The 17,288-nt window shown below is 34.3% G+C and overlaps 1 protein-coding gene across 1 annotated transcript; it reads right to left on the bottom strand.

The window, feature by feature from the left end:
* Nucleotides 1-839: 839 nt before the first annotated feature.
* Nucleotides 840-14,786, bottom strand: LOC125861007 (phosphoglucomutase, chloroplastic). The gene is made up of 22 exons (XM_049541090.1): nt 14,412-14,786; nt 14,262-14,327; nt 13,581-13,625; nt 13,398-13,490; nt 13,241-13,293; nt 12,771-12,822; nt 12,627-12,695; nt 12,333-12,401; nt 12,009-12,131; nt 11,869-11,921; nt 5,453-5,531; nt 5,300-5,364; nt 5,152-5,219; nt 3,244-3,362; nt 3,091-3,165; nt 2,896-3,011; nt 2,345-2,486; nt 2,118-2,199; nt 1,993-2,039; nt 1,835-1,912; nt 1,406-1,511; nt 840-1,328 (listed from the first exon to the last, which is right to left on the bottom strand). Exons 1-22 carry the CDS (start codon nt 14,640-14,642, stop codon nt 1,261-1,263), a joined length of 1,899 nt encoding a protein of 632 aa, XP_049397047.1. The 5' UTR covers nt 14,643-14,786; the 3' UTR covers nt 840-1,260.
* Between the last annotated feature and the right edge of the window lie 2,502 nt (nt 14,787-17,288).

Genomic DNA, 17,288 nt, shown 5'->3' with positions numbered 1-17,288 from the left:
ATCTTGTACGCCATATGGAGCCAAGATTTCAATCAAGAAAACCTCTCTTCGACTCAACGTTTGCTTACTAATTTTGATCCTCTCTTGGATCAGCTTTTTCACGTTTGGTAGGTCCTTTTCCAGAAAACTGGTACCTTGAAGAAGCAATTCATCAAGCTGTTTGGAGGACAAGTTTGACTACTTATCCCCAGACAAGCTTCAATTTTGTACCATTTTGAGTTACCTCATCAGTGAACTAGCTCCGCAGTATAACATATAATTAATATATCATAGGAAACTCCATCGAGCACCTCATTTCTTCATGACCGATCCTTATTCTATTTACAACAACATATACAGCATAGTTCCACTCCACAAGTGAGGTCTGGGGAGGGTAGAGTGTACACAAGCTTTACCTCTACCTTATCAGGTAGAGAGGTTTCCCAAAAGACCCTCAGCTCAAAGAAAGCATCGAGGTTAGAGAGGAAGGGCAAGCTACAATAGTAAGATAGATTCAACCTTAACATTAATGCGTTATTACATGGCTACTTTAAGCAAAGGTCCCATGCCGCTATGGATTTAAGGAAATGCTGGCATAACAGTATGTTATTCATGATGTTTATAAGCTGAGACATTCTATCAAATTAACTACCACAATAGCAAAATTGATTAAATAAGTCCTCCCTATATAATTTTTCTTTTAAGAGAAAAGGAAGCCATTGTTTATGGGAAATGCTTATAGATATAGGATGATTAACCTTTCGAAGTGTGGTCTTAAAAAATGCACAATAACGCCAGGGAACAGATTTTAGTATATAAACTATGAAGATGAAGATCAGAAATACAGATGCCCAAAAATCTCACAGGAACCATCTGAAATAGACTAATCAATATAGAAGGAACTCGAGTGATCCCACAAAGATTCCATCACCAACAGCCAGTACGAGGTATGGGAACTGTCATATATTCTGGAATAAAATGTCTAGAGCAGGTATCTCACTTATTACAAATTTAACAAAACTTCTAGGAAGAAATAAAAATTCTAGGTGCTGCAGCTTTCTATTGATTAAATACTCCAATCATACGTTCTAAAATCATCAGATGATTATACATAATTTACATGATTTTAATTTTGGTCCTCAGAAGACTATAGCCACATGCAAGCCAAATGAGGATGAACCATGCATCACGTAAAATTTCAGGAAGAAAGGAAGTGCCCAACCTAGCAACTGTCACAAGAAGGCTTCATCTATGCAATTGTAGTTGCAGATATCTATGCCCTTATGTGATGACAGTAGGCTTTTCTCTTCCGGTGAAGTCCTTTAGCTTTGATACAGAAAGAGCGAGATCTGCAAAAGATATCTAGATAAATTTTCAAGGAAAATGGGAATATTTCATAGTTGACCTTGTAGATGAACAATCTAACCTATCAATGGTTTCAATGCAATTTGAGCATCCATGTCGTGTTTGGAAACATCCGGCTCAAACTGTTCGATATATATTCTGACTGTTGCACCAGCAGAACCAGTACCCTGTAAAATTGAGATCTCTAGTTGAATCCACTTAATAAATTACAGCGTGCAGTTTATGGATGAAATAGAAGAGAATGGTCACAAAACCCCGCACAACATAATAAGATACTAGTCCCTCCATGTCAATTTGAACATCTCATTTGTCCCCTTTAACATGCTTTTCAAGATGAAAACTTGATGGAACACTAGTTAGAAATCATACAATTTTTTCAGAGTAGTTTGAAATATAAGGATTATGCCGTTATTATTTAGTTGCAGTTATTTAGACTTCAGATTATACTACTCCTGTTCTCAGAGATTTAACATAAGGACTCGTTCCATACCGATAGTCGAAAGATGATCCGTGACCCATCACTAAAAACAAAGCGAACCCCCTGTTTGGATGCAACACTTCCATCGACCTGAGAAACACGCAACAATTAATTAAAAAATTCAGAAAGATGGTTAGATATTCTCATTCCTGAGAAATCTCAGAACTTACAGGATCAGTATAGGCGAAGTCATCAGCAAAATCTAGGCTATAACTTCCTGCAGGAGAACCTTCAGTACTTAAAGAACTTAAATGCTGTGAATCTTGACAACTTTAACTTGAAAATGAGAACTTACCATACTTATCACCAGCCTTGCTTTTAGAAATCAAATCCCGAAGATACTCGATCATGTTGTTTGCTCCTTCTGATTCACACTCCTGGTCAGAAATTATGACAAAGTATTGCAGTTAATCATCTGGCCGATCAGTAATCCACAAATCAGTCCAGAAGACAGAAACTGAAATAACTGCAATAAGGTGTTTAATAGACACAAAAAGTGGTCACATAACAAAATGTGCTTGCCTCATAGTCATATCTCGAAAAGAAGTTCCTTCCATAAGTGGCCCAATGCTCCTTCACAACATCAGCAACAGAAACCAATTTCTCCCCTGATTTTTTGTCCTTGTTCTGATATGCCAGTATTGAAAGCCAAGCTAAAACAGCCCTGTCAGTTACAAGTTCAAAAATTAGGACCACAAAGAGTTGATAGCTGTTATACTACGCTAAAGTTTACAATGTAGCATAGAAGAGACTGAGAAGAGCTACAATTCATTTTGGTGATACAGAACTCTCATATCGCGAGGACACACAGCAATATCCACTGGCATCATTTAAATGAAATGGAAGAGTAAACCAACAACAGTTTCACAGGATGAGGGTTCAAAAAACGTGTACAATGAACAATACCATCACTATATTACTAACAACGTAGGAGATAGATGTTCTCATTCGTATTTGCCTTTATGCCACAGCATCAAAATGAAACAAGGAAATGAACATATCTGAAGCAATGTTTAACCCGATTTGGCAGTCACAAACTACTTAAAGAATCACAGGTGAACATGTAAACATACCATATACCATCTTTTTCACGGATGTGGTCAGAACCAGTCCCAAAACTTTCTTCGCCACAGATTGACAGTTTTCCAGCATCCATTAGATTACCAAAGAATTTCCAACCAGTTGGCACCTGAGGGGCATAACTTGAGAAGTATAGTTGAAGAGTGCAACATCATCAAAATTTAAAGAAACCGTAAACAAGTTCTAACCTCAAAAAAGGGGAGGTTTAGCTTTTGGGCAACGCGATCTAGAGAACCGCTAGTGGGCATTGATCGAGCCAAACCCTACAAGATAAATGTGTCAAATTTGTGATGTGTAAAGACCAAAGCCAGAGGTGCATAAAAAGCTTAAGTGCTTCATACCTTAGGCCCGGACTGGAAATATGGAATAGCATCTTGGGCATTGGCAGCAATAATTGCAACAGAATCAGATGGAGTAACAAAAAAGCTTCTTCCAAGAATCATGTTTCTATCACCATCTCCTGCGTAAGTGTACAAGTGAAAATCAGACTTTGGTTCCAACTTCAATATGGCAGAACAGCGTTGTGTTCTGTCGTTTTAGCATCAAGAAAAGAGCTATTTAGGATGAGAAGACTGCAGTGTATATGTTAGCCTAAATGCAGGGATTCTCAAAGGAATCCGAGGTTTTAGCAGCTGGACAGGAGCTTAGTGGAGAAGCTCGAGTTATTTGGCTATGGTGGATGAAAAGATAGAAGATGAAGAATAGGATTCCATCGGGAGGTGTACTTGTATATTCAATTGATGATTCTGTAAATGATGCAATGCCTTACATAGAAATGAAAAAGAATCTTATCTTGCTAACTGCTTCTAACTAATCCAACAGCATAACTAATTACTCATTAGGCAAAACTAACTACTGATACATTTATTGTGTAACAGTATAACCACCAACTTGGAGTAGACATGATAAGACTTACTTATTATTTAAGATGCGAAAAATAGAAAGAAGTTAATGTAGAACTCTTAACTTACAGCTAGGAAATAGATAATTAGGGCACAACAATTTAAGTAAGCTGACATGAAGCTCAAGACAATTCATCATTATGTTCTTTCCCATCCCTCAATATCCTCCATCTTGTTTCTTGTCAACATGAACAGTAATTAATCAAACTATGCCAGATTTGGATCCATGCCTGCTTTACCTTCACGCTGACTGGGTTTGAACTACAAACTATTTCCCCTTTCTCATTACAAATGTTCTTCAACAACAACAAATGGACACTTCAATGCTACTTATCGTACTTAATTCCTTAAGGAACTACTCCAAATGAAACACCCTACACACAAATCCTAGACTAATTAGAATTCCTATTTATGTTTTCCATTGTATTAATACAACTTTCTGCTTGGCATTTTTGTCCGCATAGAGAATCACAAGCCCCACAACGGAGGCTCAACATTCAAACAAATAAAGATAAGATTTCAAATTGATCTCTTTTGTTTAATTTATGCAAGAGAACAGAATAAAGTTTCTTCATTTCTGTTACAAATTTAACATTGTTCTGTTTTTCTTTGTTGTAAAGGACATTGCTTTTAATTCTTTTTTGGAGTTATAATATTTACAAACAAAACATCATGATTTAGCTTATGACAAGCAAATATGTTTTGAACTTAATTATATAAGTTATACATGCCCCTTTTGTATAACTTATTAGCCAGAAGTACAAGTTAAGAAATAGTTGAAATATTAAAGAAAATGTCTTAAGGAGATAAATTAGAAAAACTGGAATAGTTTGTCTTCTAAAAACTCTTCTAAATCATTTCTAAACAATAATACGAGGAAATCTCCAGAGGCATTATCATGTTTATCTCATGTGTAGTAAAATTAGAAATTAGAACTCCTAATTTGTTTTGATCAAAACATTTTCATTTTCATTCTCCATATAGAATCATGTGCAGACCAGTGAAAGAAAGAAGCAATCATTGTAACCACGCTTTCAGTAATGGTATAAGCATGCAATTGAAAGAATATGACCATATGTTGTTGAGACTAACTGTCTAATTGCCCTCCTTTGTCCCTGGTCTCTTTTCATTTCAGAGATTTTGAGGTGGAATGGGGTGGGAAGAACGGTGGAGTATCTAACTCAATGTTTTTTGATGGCTTCTAACTTTGATTCTCTTTTCTAATTATTTTCCTTTCATCTAAGATTCAATCATTTTTGAACTTCAGCCAAGCATATTATATATGTTTTCTGATTAATTGAAAGACAACTCAGGTGAAGTGTTGCGGCAGAAGGTTTTTGAGCATACCATCGCTTGCAGCACCAAAGTCAGGTCCATTCTCTCCATACAGTATATTCACCAAATCCTCAGCATACCTTGACCAAAATAACTAAAGTATCTTAGTTCTTTTCAAGAAGTTAAAGCACAACTACTTCAATAGATGCTCGTTACTTACGTAAGGTTAGGGTCTGGATGACCATGTCCAAAATCTTCCAGTGGCACTCCATTTGCAATAGACTCCTACACGACATACATAGATGATAAGGCTATAATCAAGAACACACAAGATAGTTCAATAGTTAAAGAAAAAACTCCAAGGCATACATACCAGGCTAGCTCCTAGTTTGTCAACAAAAATGGGTTTTGCATAAGCCCCTGTAACTGCATGCATGGCATCAAATACAAACCTGTCAGCAGCATCAGACGTTAACAAGGCATAAGCATGAGCAAAGATATCTTGCGGATGGGGGAGGATAGGAAGAAGGATACATTTATATATATATATATATATATATATGTATGTATGTATGTATATAGGGTCCTTCAGCGTAATCCCATTTTACTAAGCATTGAGATTAAGCAAGATATCTAGAAGTTATTGTGTTTGCACAAAATGCACTACCTACAGAATCACATTTGAACTAGTACAGTCAGTTAAACAGTGATCTCTTTGTAGTCAGTCAACGTGGATTTCCTTCCTTTATTTTTTTGGTGTGTGTTTGTGGGGGGGGATCATATAGAGATAATAATAATTCGACTTCATTTGCTTTAACAAACTGCTTACACAACTAAAATTAATTACCTCCAGCCCAAGAAACTAGTTGGAGACACAAGTTGAGACCCCAGATTTGCTAGTGTCTTATCAGTACAGTTGTACTCATGGATGGGAACTATTTTTTTGAACAAATTGTGAAGATAAGGAAGTTGAGAGGATAACTTAGACCTCAAATAAATTGAAAGAAAACGAGTTTCACCAAATGTACCGGATTACCAGAAGAAGGATGGAAGAGTAGGGCATACGCTTCTATCTTTTATCTTATGTTTCCTTGGTTAAATTGCCTTTCAAAGACTTTAGGGGTGTCTGGTTTAAGGACAGGTTGTGCAGGGTAGCAGTAAGAGGATTAATAATGCAGGGTTGGTAATCCGGAGATTATTTCTTGTTGAAGTTTGGTTCGTTGTATTAAAAATTAGATATACACAAAATAATTCTAAACACGTGGTTTTATTTTAAACTAAATGAAATGGATTTTATCATTATATACCCTTGACCTTTTGTAACAAAATTTTGCTTACAAGATTCCATTCCAATTCCTACACAAGAACAGCAAGCAACCTGCCATTCCTCACAAATCTTGCAGAATCCCAAAACTTCTCTTTCTGATATATAAATTAATCTCAATTTGTTGGGTCTTAGTCACCAAAAGAAAAAGGAAAAAGAACAGAAAAAGGTGCTCAAGTTGGAAGCAGTGTTGTGAAAGGCGATCACCTCATCACCAATGGCGAGAGGCGAGGCGAGCAACCCTTCATCGCATTTTAACATTGTGGTGAGGCAATCGTCAAAAGGCGACGCCATGCCGAGAAAGGCGTCTCCTTTTGTATTTTCTTTAAAAAAGGCAATCAATTTAGGGTTTTAAATGTTAAAAGGTAATTTTAGGATTTTCTACTAGACTCCTCAGTCTAAGTATGTATTATCTATTTTCAGCTTTTGGATTGAAATATTTTCTTATATGTTACTGCTATTGAGATTTTGATTATATATATATGCAATTAAATATTTTAATTTTTTGGTATTAATTGGGCCGCACTTCAAAAAGTTGAGCGCATCGCCACTCGCTTTGCCTTGTGGCAAGACAAACCCTTGTCGCCTTTCGTCGTCCGAAACACTAGTTGGAAGTGAATCAGTTTAAGTTGCCTCCTTTACATGGGAAGCTTTTCACAAGTCAAAACTTTATATTTTGGTTAGGACTATTATTGAAGCTTCTTTTTGTCTTGGCGATGGACGTACTAATGCGAAACATTCAAGGGGAGGAACCCTAGTGCATGTTATTCGCTAATGACATAGTATTGATTGACGAGACGCAAGGTAAAGGGAGGCTAGAGATTTGGAGACAGATCTTGGAGTCGGAAGATTTCAAATTGAGCAGGACCAAAACTGAATACATAGAGTGCAAGTTCATGGTTGTGCCCCATGAAACGGACGTGGAAGTCAGGCTTGATACAAAAGTCATTCCCACGAGAGGAAGTTTCGGGTCAATAATCCAAGGTAATAGGGAGATCAATGATGATGTCACACATTGTATTAGAGCATGGTGGATGAAATGGAAGCTTGCATTCGGTGTCTTGTGTGATAAGAATGTGTCATTGAAACTTGAAGGTAAGTTCTACAAAGTGGTGGTTAGACCGACTATGTCATATAGGCGAAATCTTTAGGAGTTTCTTGTTATTCCATCTGTTACTATTTATCGTTTCTAACACTTTGATTATCATATTATTTTGTGGTAGTGACTGTTCTGTTTTTAGTATGTCATGCTTTCTTTAGTATTTCGTTTTGACTTCTTAACTCCTGTTGTTTCTTTTTTGAGCTGTTTTATGATGCTTTTACTTGAGCCAAAAGTCTATCGAAAACAACTTCTCTACCTTGTAGGGGTAAGGTTTGTGTACACACTACCCTTCCCAAACTCTACTTGTGGGATTACACTGGGTATGTTGTAATATGAGCAGAGTATTGGCAAGTCAAAAACTTCTACGACTACAAGAAGAATGTAGCAGAAATGAGCATGTTGAGATGGACCTGTAGGCACAACTGGAGAGATAAGATTAGTGATGAAGATATTTGGAACAAGATAGGAGCGGGCCCCGTGGTGAACAAGATGCTGAAATAAGACTAAGATGGTAGCGCAAATGCTCCAATAAGGAGGTGTGAGAGGCTAGTCATGATAGGCCTGAGGAGAGGTAGAGGTAGAGGTAGATCAAAGAAGTATTGGGGAAAGGAGATTAGGCATGACATGATGCAGCATCAGCTCACCGAGAACATGACCCTTGATAAGAGGGTGTTTAGTTCGAGAATTAGAGTAGAAGGATATTAGGTAGTTGTACGTATTTCCTTTCCATACCACGAGTATTAGTAATTTCTTATTCATAGAATTCTATTACTTCCAACAATTTCTTTTGCTTCTGTTATCTCATTATCTTGTTGTTTCTGCTTGTAACTTTTTTCTTCTTCTTTTACATTTGTTCTTGAGTTGAGAGTCTATCGAAAACAGCTTTGCTACCTTCTCAAGGTAGAGGTAAGGTCTTCGTACACACCACCCTCCCATACACCACTTGTGGGACCACATTGAGTTTGTTATTATTGTAAATGCTTTTTTTTGGAGTGTAGAAGGGCTTGAGAAGAAGAACTAGTATATGTTATCAAGGATATTTTGGTCTTTTAGTAATTGATCCCAATATAGGCAATACAAGGTAATTGAACAACAAATTAAACACATAATTTATACCATGATTATCATTCTAGTACTTCAAACCAACGGTCTCTATTCCTCCCACAGTGCCTATGTTTCATTGGATTGAATTGTGTGCGGTGTTAGATGCAAGCAAACTTGCAAAAAAGGCTTTAGAGTTGTACCAGATGCCAACATCCAAGGGCATGCCTAAATGGTCAATGAAGTGGGTTGGAAACCATGAGGTCTCGGGTTTAAGACCCGGGGAGGCTATGTGATTTCTTTCAATTTATCCAAGTCATGGATAGAGTTATCCAATACATGCGTTGGGCTGGGAAGATAGAAGGTATTCCTTGAATTAGTTAAGGTGCGCGCAAAATGGCCCTGACACCACGATTATAAAATACACTTTCTATTACAAGTTATATATGTTGAATGAAGAAATATATTGGTGCATTGTTCACTAGCGAGGTAGCCCTGCATTTTGCTTTGATCCTGAATAGGCTGAATTGGGTGATCTAGGGAAATTAAGTTAGACAAGAAGAATAGTAGAGGAGTATGTGAAATACATTTCTTGCATTTTTAGGGTAGTTTGGACAAAAAAAAACCAAAGATACTTTTTTTTACAAGGTAAAAGTTTATTGACTAAGTACCAAGAAGATACCAAAACCAAAAGTTACAAAAGACTGTTGGGAATATCCATGCGGTCAATTACAACATCTCCCTAGCAGCTCCAAAAACTCCATATGTTGATCTATATTATCAAGGAAACTACTTTTACACCAACAAAACAAATTATGTAAACACTTGTTTTTAACTCTAGAAATATGGTCCTTTTGTCCATCAAAACAAGCTTTATTTCTTTCTAGCCAGATAGTCCAAATTATGCACAAAGGTATAGTTCTCCAGATTTTGCTTCAAAGCTTTGTGTGTTCTCTGGTACTGCCAACTCTCCAATAATTCCTTCACACATTGAGGCATGATCCAAGATATCCCGCAAATACTGAAGAAAAATTCCCAACATTGTCTAGCTATTTTGCAATGCAAAAGAAGGTGATTCACAGCCTCCAACTCTTCTTCACATAAGTAACAACCATTACTTAGTGCAAAACCCCTTTTTTGAAGATTATCCTGAGTAAGGCAAGCTCCCCATGCTGCAATCCAACCAAAACAAGCTACCTTTATTGGAGCTTTAGTTCTCCAAATCTCTTTCCATGGCCAACTAGTATTCCAAATCTTGTTTGCTTCATTAGAAGGCTATAGCACTTTTTCATTGAAAAGGTTCCATCATTACTAGCTATCCATACTAGTGAATCCTCCTTACTCTGATCAATGTGGGTATAATCTAGTTGAAGGAGCAATTGACAAAAGTCGTCAATTTCCCAAGCGTTCAAATTCCTTCTAAAATTCATCTGCCATCCCGTGTTGAAGTAAAATTCAGCCACAACTTCATCTTTGTTATTGCAACGGCTGAAAAAAAGAGGAAATCTTTGTTTCAAGCACTCATCACCCGTCCAGAAGTCGATCCAAAATTTATTTTTTGCTCCATTCCCCACCTCCAATTTGGTGAATTGTTGAAACTCGGCCCATAATTTACAAACCTTTCCATATTCCCCCTCTAGTGTATGAAATATTTGAAGGGCGGTTCCAGCCTTGTCTGCTACCATAGATTGCTTCAATTATTTTGATCCAGACCACCCTTTCGTTCCTGCTATATCTCCAAAGCCACTTAAACAACATGCTTTTATTGTGCAATCTCAAGTTTCTAATTCCCAATCCACCCCCTTCCTTAGCACTAGTGACCACCTGCCATCTAACTAAGTGAAACTTTTTGTTGCTACTATTTCCTTCCCATAAGAATTTATTCCTCATTAAGCCAGAGATACTTAAGTTATGCTCATACATGATATTAGATAGAAATGCTTGTGTATTTTTGAATTTGGCTGTATTTTACTAAATGTATATGATGTAGTAACCCATAACCCCTCTAGAACTCTTCATATCTCTCGAGTTCTAGTGAGATGCTCTCTCTTCAAAAACTTGAGTTCCAATATTATTCATCACCTACTTTGAATTTATTAAAGGAACCAAGCTTATCAAGGGGAGGCTAATGAAGCCTTTGCTTTAGGCCCCCAAATAAAAATTTGAGGCCTCAATTTATTTTAATCAATTGTGAATTTTATGATTTTTTATTTTCACTTAAATAATATAAAATTTAGATAAAAATAAAAAATAGAAAAATTTCTTTATGTTAGATAATATTTTAGAATTTTGAATTAAACGACTCACATCCTTGTATTGATAAATAAAATTTTATACAACATCATCCAACATATCCCCTCAAGGCTCTGAGCCAGCTCTACGCCACCTACTCTTTTAATAATCCAATATAAAAGTCTACCATAGTCCTACTTCTTTCTCTCCATTAATGATGTGTTATCTGATTTACTTGTATGGAATTTATGGAACTTTTCATTATATTTGCAAAGGCAATATTTTATTAGTATATCACTAGTCTTGAGCATCAGACTCATTATCTATTACACTTGCATGGATAACCTACTTTCCGGGATCATTTGATTTTTTATTGTATTTTCTTAACCACTTAGATAGCAATTATTTATAAAGTAATCCACTCATTTTATTCTAAAATCACCGAGATACGTTTTATAAATCGATTTACTTTACTTAATCAATAAAAATTCTTTCTATCCTTGTTCGATTTGAGAGAAAAAAATTTCTAACATTGTCTAGAATCTAATCTCTTCTCCATTTTATTAGAGGATAAAAATAGACACCTTACATAGATTGGTAGACTATCCAATATACTATTGATGAGTGTAATTCGTCAACCAATCCTTTGAAAGACAAACATTGTCGTTGATAATTTGATAGCTTCTCAAATTGATCATACAGTCCTTACTAAGAAATTATGTTCTTATGTTCATCCCTAAAAGACATTCCTAAATATGTAGTAGGTAATGGAAAAAATCAGACTTTGAAGACGAAGTCAAATGAAAATGATAATACTACAATTTGTTTTAGACAACACGAGATTTTGTTGTCCTAAGAGTTCCATTCTAATAAAAAAAAATTGTCTTACAAACATTAGAGTCAATATCTGTGTGACCAAAAATAATTACATTATAGTTCCAAAATTACCTTAGGAATATAATTATGCTAGAACCGGATAATAGAAATCATTATGAAACTAGGGATGAATAAAATTCAAAAATAATACAGGGAAAATATAATTTAGCAAATTAAAAAAAAAAATTGAACAACACTAAGTAAAACAACACACCTGAAATCTGGTCGTGAAACAAGACTTCTAATGAGTGAAAAATCAAATACATTCTGCACGTTATCAGTAAAGTTATGCATATGTATCATGGAGTTCATTTTTAAAAAAAAACAGAAATTTAAACTTTTTAGGTTACTCACTTCCATTAGTTCCAAATAATCAGCCACAGGGTCAACCACCTCCACACTAAAATTTCCATATTTTGTAACTCCAAGTTGAGAAAGATCAACATCAGGAATGTCAGCAATTTTTATTTCAGAAATCTGCATAGCCCTTATGAAACAAGGAATTCAGATATTGAATCATTTACCAATGAACTATAACAATTTCATACAGCTACCTATATTGTGTATGTCTATGCATATATAGCACTAAAGAACATTGCGTTGAATCATAGCAACATTAAGTCTTCTAATGCAGAATAAGAATAGCATATTATTTAGCACAAGGTGATGGAATCGTACAGAAAGGGTATTTCCATAGATCTTGTCCGTGATAGACTCGGGAGCTGGTTGGCCGCTGCTATAATTGAACTGGAAAAAAAAATGATAATTAGAAATACTAAGTTATTGGACTATTCAATTTAGAGAGGTCGCATATCAGAATTCAGAAAGAGTCAATCTAAGAAATTCAATGTGGAACTGGCTTTTTGTAAAATAATAAAACAAAGTATAACTGTGTATTTCAGCAGTCAATGGAACAGCTAAGAACAAGCAGTCCCAGATTTCCGGTACATGTTTTCTAACTAGATATTTTACCTTGATACCCCAATCATACTCGGGACCACCAGGGTTATGGCTTGCACTCATTATAAAGCCACCATTTGCCTGCGGATAAAACATTAAGTGTCATTCAAAAATAGCAAAGAAAAAGCAAATAAAAAATGAAAGCAGAATTGTCACCTCTCTTTTCCGTATCACAGCAGACACAGCTGGAGTAGACAGTATACCGTCCCTGCCAAACACAGATTCTTCATTTATATATATCAACTACTTTATTCTCATTTTTCGGTAAGAGCACAAAAATATGCATAGAACTATGCCAGAATAAGGGAAACCCCAAAAAAAGAAATGAAACAATTCTACCTATATGCTAACACTTGAATAAAAAGTGGAAGGATATGGACTCTCTGAACAGATAGCATTATAGAATATTATCATAAGGATTGATTGCAAGAAGATATGGCTCAGGGAGACTGTAATTTATTACCACATGTGAGTACAATGAGCTAAGCATTTCAAAACTAACATTCAGAAACACATGGAAACATAAAGCAATAAGTTGAGAAAAGAATTATTTCAAGCAACAATATCGCTAAGATGTGAAATTTGAAGAATTCATTCGTGCTAAAAGTGTAACTTGGGACACTCACTTGCCAACCAATATTTTACCAACACCGTTACCCGCAGCAATTTTAATGATTATCTGCATTGTAGCTTAAGATGCATTAGAGATCAGAAAACTTCAGATAGTCTTCAGGAATCAGGATACACATGAAACACAAAATTATATACAAACTTGACCACTACCTGTGCAGCTTCTCGATTGAAATATCGACCATCACCTCCTAAGACCAAGAGTCCATTCTTATAATCCTCTAACGGCAAAGAATTAAACAGTGCCTGTATTGAAACATCACAAAATAATTGCACAAAATTGAGTACACTTGGAATTCAATATCACCCAAGCTCAAAGAATGAGAGGAACCATACCTGTATCCAATTGGCAAGGTAATTGTCCTGCATAAACACTTTAACCTATAGACAAAAGAAGCATAAGTCATCCAAATGAACAGTAAGCAATAAAAAATTTAATAAACCAACAACAATAACAAACCAGTGTAATCGCACAAGTGAGGTCTAAGGAAGGTAAAATATACACAGCCTTAACCCTACCGTAAGTGGTAGAGAGGTTTTCCTATTTATTTTGGCACACCTTCACGCAGGCGGAGTTCACTCTGTTTGGAGGGTTGTTATGTATTATTTCATTATGTATCATATTGTGTTGTATTGTATCGTACAATATTATTTTAATAAATACAACATTTGGATAGATTGTATCATTCTCCGTCATTGCGATATGTCTGATAAGCCTACGAGAAAAGTAAGGCACGGGATGTAGCTACTACAAAAAAATAGGGTAAAGGATAAAACATTAAAATGTGATAAATGAGAAGAAAATATTAAAAGTAACTAAGGCAATCACACCAAATCGGTCCTTACACAAAATGGGACTTTTTGTAGCTAACAATGAAAATGAATTTAAATGATACTAAACAACAAATTTATATAACAATCAAAATAAACGTCATATTTGAACTAACAATACAATACAACGGGTAACAATCATCCAAACAAAGTGTAAAAATTTAATAAAACCAAAAGAAAAGGCACCTTCTTGCGTAGACCACTGGTACCAGTCTTTTGACCTTCAATAGGCTTGGTAGGAATTGATTTAATCTGGCATTCAAGTAAATCAAATTTTCCATTAAATCACATAAAAATATACACGTTATATAGTGATATTTGGAAGCAATTAGATACCTTGAGATCCTGAGATTGGGCAACAGATGTAGAAGGAGATGATGGAGAAACAGAGGATGCACTGACAACGAAAGGAACAGGTGAAATTGTTCGAAAAGAGTATTTGAATGAAGACAATTTGGGGAAATTGAGAAATGAGAAGGATCTATGGTGATGATGAGATGAACTGATCCCAGAACACAACGATGGAATTGAAACTCGTGTGGATGTCAATGCACTCTCCATAGCCATTACTGAAAACAGCAGAAGAAGAAATTCGAAGAAGAAGGAAGAACTATTGTATAGTGAATTCAGTTCAAAAATCAAAAATAGAGTATTCAGTATAGGTTGGAGTGAAAGAGAAAAATGTGGGATATTTTTGAAAATCTAATGAGATTCAGCGGAATTGCATAGCCGCCACATGCTTTATAGATTGCTTATCGGCACAATTACTCATGCTTTATGCTACCCGCTTCACGTGAACTTCCTCTTTTTTCTCGAAATAATTAAAATTTGCAAATAATTGTTCAATAATGAACTAAAATAATATTTCAAGTAAATAATTCCTTTTCCTTCATAGAAGTTTTCTTTTTTCCCATCCGGTTTTTTCGATAACCATAGAAGCCTGATTAATTCAGATTTGTAAGAAAAGAAAATTATTTTTTCTATGTTTAACATTAAATATTAATTTTGAATTTTCAAAATCTAATACTAATATGAATTTTATGATTAAAAAAACTTATATCAATCATTATTTCTTAACATATGTGTAAAATTCATACTAATCTGAGGGAGTATGTCAAATAATCAAATAAATGAGGATTTTTTAAAAAAATAGGAGTAATTTTTAAAAATATTTACATCACGTTGTCTAATATATATAGAATATATACAATATTATACATAGAAAAACTATTTTATATAATGTGTCACCTTGTGTAAAATTATTCTGAGTGAAATTATTTTTCTATGCATAATTTTTTTACTTTTTTCAAGTTAAATACATGTTCAGATACAATCTCAATTTTTAAATACTTACTTATTTTTAGAAATAAAAAATCAAATGTTGGTTGTATCAAAAATTTATTTTATACTTAAACGCTTACTAAATACTGTCCAAATTAAATAAGTTCATTATTGGTATTTTATAAATCAATTGAGCAGACATTGCAAATCTTTTTTCCTATATAAATGGACAATAACTGTACCTATTACAATTTATATTTTTTTTCATGTAATATTACATGAGAAGACTTATTCGGTTCCCATCCGAAAAAATAGCAATTACAAATTTATTGGGGTTCAAAAAAACTATGTCTAATTAACGATCCATATTTCTCGATGGAACGTTCCAAAACGTTGACATAATCCACCAATGATGTACAAATTATAGGACAGTCAGTGAACGGTCCATATATTCACAACGCAACATTCCAAATTCCAATAATGATAAATATGATTATTTATTTAAACTACAATAGTTGAATCATTTTATCAATCAAATAGTAGCACTAGTGACCAAACTGTTTATGCAATATTTTTTTCTATCACCATTAGTAATAAAATAAATGACATCTTAATTTTCATGAACAATCAAATGATGTTAAATCAAGGGCATATTTGTGAATATACTATATATTTAACACATTTTAGTTGTTTACAAAGCGTAGTCAACTTTATAAGTATTTTTAAAATAAAAATATCTGTGAAAATTTAATTATAAATAAAAAATAAAATTATTTTCTTATATGTGTCGGAAGACGGAAGTTATGAATAAATGAAGAGACAATTCTCTTGAAAAGTGAAGGCATCTAAGTGATGAAAACTTGGTGAACTGCTTGATTTCTTTGCCTAGTGATGTGATTGTTTTTGCCCTATATATTATGTTGGTGAGTTGGCAATAAAGATTAGCCGTCTTAATATAATTGTATATTTTTAAATGTACTTTGTAATTTAGAATTGCTTTGATATTTAGAGTGTATTGGTGATCTAGGTAGGAGTAGACATGTTTGATGGGCGTAGTTAAGAGTGTGACATGTTTTAAGTGTTTAATCGGTTGTTTTAGGGCGAATAAAGGTTAAAGTGTGGGATCGTGATTTTATGCATTTATACGTGTTTTAGTCAAGCTTTGTTAATTCATGATTATACTTTGTTCTGATTGAGAACAAATACGTTAAATACTCTCGAATTTTAATTGCTCATTTCTATTTTTTGGAACTAATTCAATGTGCTACTCGATTTGTAGGTGAAAAGATCGACTTAAAATATCATGCATCTGTGTAATCAATAAAACCTTAATAACATTGGTTAGAATTTATAAATTCATATCAATATTTGATTTCACTCTATCAATATCTCCAAAGTGAAACTATATCTTGCATGCACACTAAATAAAATATTATCTCATGAATAGTAATAGCATGATATATAAGTGCACCAATTGCACTAAGGATCAGTGGTGGAGCCAGGATTTTCAATAAGAGGGTTTAAAATCTGAAAAATAGACACACAAAGTAGCCGAAGGGGGTTCGACATCTATTATATATACCTAAAAAATTATTTTAACCATATATAAATTATATAATTTTCTATCGAAACCCTCTAATAGTAAGGTGGCTCCGCCATACTGACTAAGATGTGGTGCTTTCTAACCATTTTCACGAGATTTAATTAGTTGATCATTCCTTATGTTGAATAANGTTCTGATTGAGAACAAATACGTTAAATACTCCCGAATTTTAATTGCTCATTTCTATTTTTTGGAACTAATTCAATGTGCTACTCGATTTGTAGGTGAAAAGATCGACTTAAAATATCATGCATCTGTGTAATCAATAAAACCTTAATAACATTGGTTAGAATTTATAAATTCATATCAATATTTGATTTCACTCGATC

This window comes from Solanum stenotomum, chromosome 3, assembly GCF_019186545.1.
Source record: "Solanum stenotomum isolate F172 chromosome 3, ASM1918654v1, whole genome shotgun sequence".
Classification (NCBI taxonomy): Eukaryota; Viridiplantae; Streptophyta; class Magnoliopsida; order Solanales; family Solanaceae; genus Solanum; species Solanum stenotomum.
Note: the sequence above shows the minus strand (reverse complement) of the source record. Positions and strands in the feature narration are given on the sequence as shown.

Coding starts and splice junctions, on each gene's coding strand:
- LOC125861007 (XM_049541090.1), bottom strand. CDS start 14,642: ATGGCTATGGAGAGTGCATTGACATCCACACGAGTTTCAATTCCATCG. Junction 12,402..12,626: donor AGTATGATTGGGGTATCAAG/GTAAAATATCTA, acceptor TTTTTTTTCCAG/TTCAATTATAGCAGCGGCCA. Junction 11,922..12,008: donor ATTATTTGGAACTAATGGAA/GTGAGTAACCTA, acceptor GATAACGTGCAG/AATGTATTTGATTTTTCACT.